The following is a 4,328-nucleotide window of genomic DNA, read 5'->3' as shown; positions in this document are numbered from 1 at the left end:
CATTGTAGTTGTCCCAAAGAGGCGATCAATTAATCCATATATATATATATATGTATGATATGATATTGATTTCTTGCAAAGACTTTGTCTGGAATATCTTGTTCACTGGCCTACGCTGGCTTACGGTCACGAGTGCCCATATGATTTTATTATTCATGTAACTCTGTGGACCCGACTTGGCTACAGTTTGCAAAACCAAACAAATATTATTCAATACCATAAATAACCTTATCATATACTCTATCACATTACATTATTAATACATAACTCTACCACAACAACCTAACTCTCTCTCTCTCATCAAAATATTACTCTCAAACACATTGCAAGTTAGCCCAGCTTTTTTCTTGCCTCCTTCCTTAATTCACAGCCTGTCAAGCTTGAATTATTATGAACATGAATACCAACATATTTTAACTTAAGGTTAGCTTTTGTTTTTCTTCTAAGCAAGGGAGAGCTAGCTAGGCTAATTCAAATATTGGAGTCTTAATTTCTTTTACTAGCCATAATAACTCTCCGAATTCAGCACCACAGCTGCACTCCATAGGTTGCTCCGTCCATATTGTTAAAAGAAAAAAATGAGTTATGGAAGCTCATGAGTGGTATAAGGGCTTGCTTGTTTTTCAGCTTTTCTTTGTCGACAATAGACTACCTTGTGGCATGAAGGAGAGAGATGTTCAATGAGCCTTGTAGGAAAGCACAGCGATCTGGTCACTATATATTTCAGGTGATGAATATATAATTATAGAGTAGTTTTCTTGTTCTTGTACTGAGTTGGTCATGAAACTTGAGTTTTTTCTTTTCTTTTTTTCTTCCATGTTCTGAGAGATGGCCTGTAAGGACAGCATTCCTGATCTTTTTGCTTTTTTGTCTGCTAGCTGTATTGGTTATTTGTGATTTTCATGATTGCTAATAAATCTCTTGCACATAATTAAGAATACAAAGTGCAAAATTGGTTTTTCAGTCTTCTCAGTCTACCATCTCATAGTTATCCAGTTTGCTGTTCATTTTTGTCTATGTGTTGATTGCTTTATGGCTTTAAAATAATCTTCTGTATCAAAAAGAAGGATTTTTAACTGTTGTGTGATTTCATCATGTGGCTATTGGAAAGGGTTGGTTTTGGAAGAAACAGAAAGGGGTGTGAACACTTTCCTAGAACAAATTTCCTGAAGATGAAGACCACCGTTTTGGCTAGTGATTGTCCCGCCAGAGAGAGAGAAAAACCCGCAATCCATGTTTAGTCTTTCTATTGCCTACATCCCATTTTCTCCTTACGTCCTTCTTCATTGTCAAAGCACTGTTTTGTTACATATTCGAAGACAAAATTAGGTAGCATGATTAAAAATGTAGCAAGGCAATTTCATCTTTGTAATAATTGCTTGCATCTAGAACAAGATTGAAGAAGATCCCGTTTAAAGGTTTCTTGCATTTGAATTTTACTTTATCAAAATTTAATATGAATCAAAATTTACAAAATCTTTTCTAGATCACTTTTGTTCCCAGATATCCCATAAAAACTTCGGGTCAACGGCCCTTTGTCTCCACTCCTATGTAGTGGCCTTTTATAAATCTATTTATAGAGTAAATAATGGAAACAGATAAGAATAAAAAATAAAATAAAAAAGAGCAAAGTTTATGATCGATGGAGATCACATGTGATCCATCTCCATGATTGATCTCTTTTTCTGTTATAATTTTCTTGCTGTTTTATTTTTTCTTGATGAAATCGGAGTTGCAAGATTCTCTGTTGTCTCTAATTATATTACTTTGAAGTTTGATTATCATATAATTTCAGGGATGGGAACCAAACTTGAATATGCCATCAATCTTCTAGCAACTTCACAAAATAGCAGTAGTGTTGGTGTACGTTGTGTGGATGACCTGGAATATTTGCAGACCAGGGGTCTGAGTAAGGACCTTCAAGTTGGTGGGACAGACAAGTTTTGCAGCTCTATGGACAGGATGCCTGAGAAACACAACATAGACGTCATCAAGAAGACAATGCAGTTGCATGATGATATCTTCAAACAACAGGTGAGTTTCAAGTCTAGTTTAACGTCCATGTTTTGTGGGGATCAATGTCTTAGCTGAAACCTTTTTACTTGAAGAATACTTTTTCCCCATAGTTGGACATTTTGACATCACTACTTTCCAGGGAATAGTTTCCAACTAGAACTACTGAGGCCAGGGTTGTGTTATCTATTCATCACTCTAATTCAGACCTAGAACCCACTGAGCAATATATAAATAACCTTAATTACAAAAGCATTTCCCTTTTCTTTCCACTGGCTAGCCCCACAAGCATATATAAATTACTGATTACTGTCTATGGCAAGGAACTTGAAAGCTGACAACAGGAATATTAACTAACTGTAAAATGGAACTTGCAGGTAAGGGAACTCCATAGGCTGTACAGTGTTCAAAAGATGTTGATGGATGAGTTGAGCAAGAATGAAATTAAACAAAACAGGAAGTGCTGGACTCCAATGACTAGTTCCTATATTAACTACTCTCAATTCGCTAACCGGCCTAATTCAACAGCACAAACAACTTGTGGTTATAGTTTCCTTTTTCAAAGCCCGAGGGATGATCCAAGTTCAAGAGAAAGAAGTGGTAGCTGCTCAGATGAGACGGTGAGATTTACAAGGGGATTCGATCTTGAAAGGCTTGCTGAGCATATATCAACTGGAGTTGGAGCCGTGGACGAGAACCAAGCTGGGCCAAGCACTTGTGCACCCCAAAAAGGGAAAATGAGCATAGATGGATCTGATGAAGATAGTGAAGTGGAGCTGACGTTAAGCATCGGAGGTACCGCTACAAGCAAGAAGATATCCAAAAGCTACCAGACACTTGAGCTTGATTCTCCAGCCTCGTTTAAATCTGAACGACGAGAGGATTACAGCACTCCTATAACCCCAATGAGCAGCTCTACTGCAACATGCGGTCAGGACAGAAAGCGGCCGCACTGGCTTTTCCAAAAAGTTTGAGTATAAATAGGACTTGACCATATGTATCTGTGTGTCCTTCTAAAACTCCACTTGACTCGGACCAACAAAAATCTATGGTCATTGAATTGAGATTCTTGATTCAGTTCCAACCTCGATCTATTAAATGGATTTTGAGGAACCCTTATCTGGGGTATTACATTGGTTGTGAATAGGACATCTACTGCACGTCAATCTAGCTACCTTTTCTTTTCAAGTCCACCAGTTCAATATTTGAAATCTCGATCTACAGACATTGTGTTTTAGTTGTTCTGCACCAATCTTAGTTTGTAAACTTTTCCAATTTCAGATATGTAAGAGCAGATTGGAGAAAGAAATTAATGAGAGTAATATGTTATCCTACAAAAGTAAACCAGCAGGCGTGTATGAGATGATGACCAAGTAGGTGGCCGCACTCAAATGCATTCAAGGATGCTTATCACTACCAACTTGGGGATAAGAATTTAATAAACTTTTGTCTCCCATTTTTTTCTTTCCTCTAACTAATGTTGTGAAAGCAACAGGAAGTCGAATTGCAAAATTGACAATGATCAAAATCACAGATTGTGCTTCTTGCAGTCACAAATATTGTCAGAATTTGTGAAGTGGGGCAGAAGGAATGCCATTGATATAGTTTTTTGTCTTCAAATCCATGTCTCTTATTTGAAAGTGTTTCAGTGCAGATGGTCCTGACCAAAACGCAACCCTCTCTTTTTCTTTGCTGTTGTATCCACTATCTCTCCATAAAGGAGAGAAACAGCGTTGCTCAACCCATGATCCATGTAAGATCAACTTGCACGTCCTACTGATCAAACGGTGGAGTGATAAGACAAGGAAGATACTATAATTAAACATGCCCATCATTTTAGGGACTTAAACTCTTGCAATTCGGTTTTTTATTTTCCTTTTTACTTTTCCCCTCAATAGCATGCTCATTGTGCAGATTAAAAGCCACATAATTCGAGGTTCGTACTTACAAATTGAAAATATAGCAGAATTTGTAAGCATACCCGAGACCCCACTTTGCTAAAATGGTCATACAGTGAAAAACACAGTTGAGAAACAATTTACGAGTGATTTTTTGTTTTTCAAAAGAAATGGTTGAAATTTTGTTGTTCTAGCTGTAAACCTTCACCAACTCCCAATTCTAAGACCTTATTTAGCATATCTTTTGAATACTTAGGTTTGGATTTAAGAAATAGACATGTGTTACAGGTATACACAGCTATTCCTGCAGATTCATGCACAGACCATCAACAGTCCCTTTAGGTTGTTAAACTTGACATTCCCTATTTAATTATATGCTATTTTTAAGTGCTTTACCTTTTCTTTTTGTATGCTCAC

At 37.0% G+C, this 4,328-nt stretch overlaps 1 protein-coding gene across 2 annotated transcripts; it reads left to right on the top strand.

The window, feature by feature from the left end:
* Positions 1 to 525: 525 nt before the first annotated feature.
* Positions 526 to 3,342, top strand: LOC105116261 (uncharacterized). Of its 2 annotated transcripts, XM_011013527.1 has the most exons (4): positions 526 to 542; positions 660 to 727; positions 1,796 to 2,034; positions 2,379 to 3,322. In XM_011013527.1, exons 3-4 carry the CDS (start codon positions 1,798 to 1,800, stop codon positions 2,985 to 2,987), a joined length of 846 nt encoding a protein of 281 aa, XP_011011829.1. In that variant the 5' UTR covers positions 526 to 542; positions 660 to 727; positions 1,796 to 1,797; the 3' UTR covers positions 2,988 to 3,322. The 2 variants fall into 2 exon arrangements, with proteins under 2 accessions (XP_011011829.1, XP_011011830.1); XM_011013528.1 differs by lacking the exon at positions 526 to 542 and having other exon boundaries at positions 654 to 727; positions 2,391 to 3,342.
* Positions 3,343 to 4,328: the final 986 nt, after the last annotated feature.

Source organism: Populus euphratica, unplaced genomic scaffold (assembly GCF_000495115.2).
Source record: "Populus euphratica unplaced genomic scaffold, PopEup_1.0 scaffold894.1, whole genome shotgun sequence".
NCBI classification, from domain to species: domain Eukaryota; kingdom Viridiplantae; phylum Streptophyta; class Magnoliopsida; order Malpighiales; family Salicaceae; genus Populus; species Populus euphratica.
Note: the sequence above shows the minus strand (reverse complement) of the source record. Positions and strands in the feature narration are given on the sequence as shown.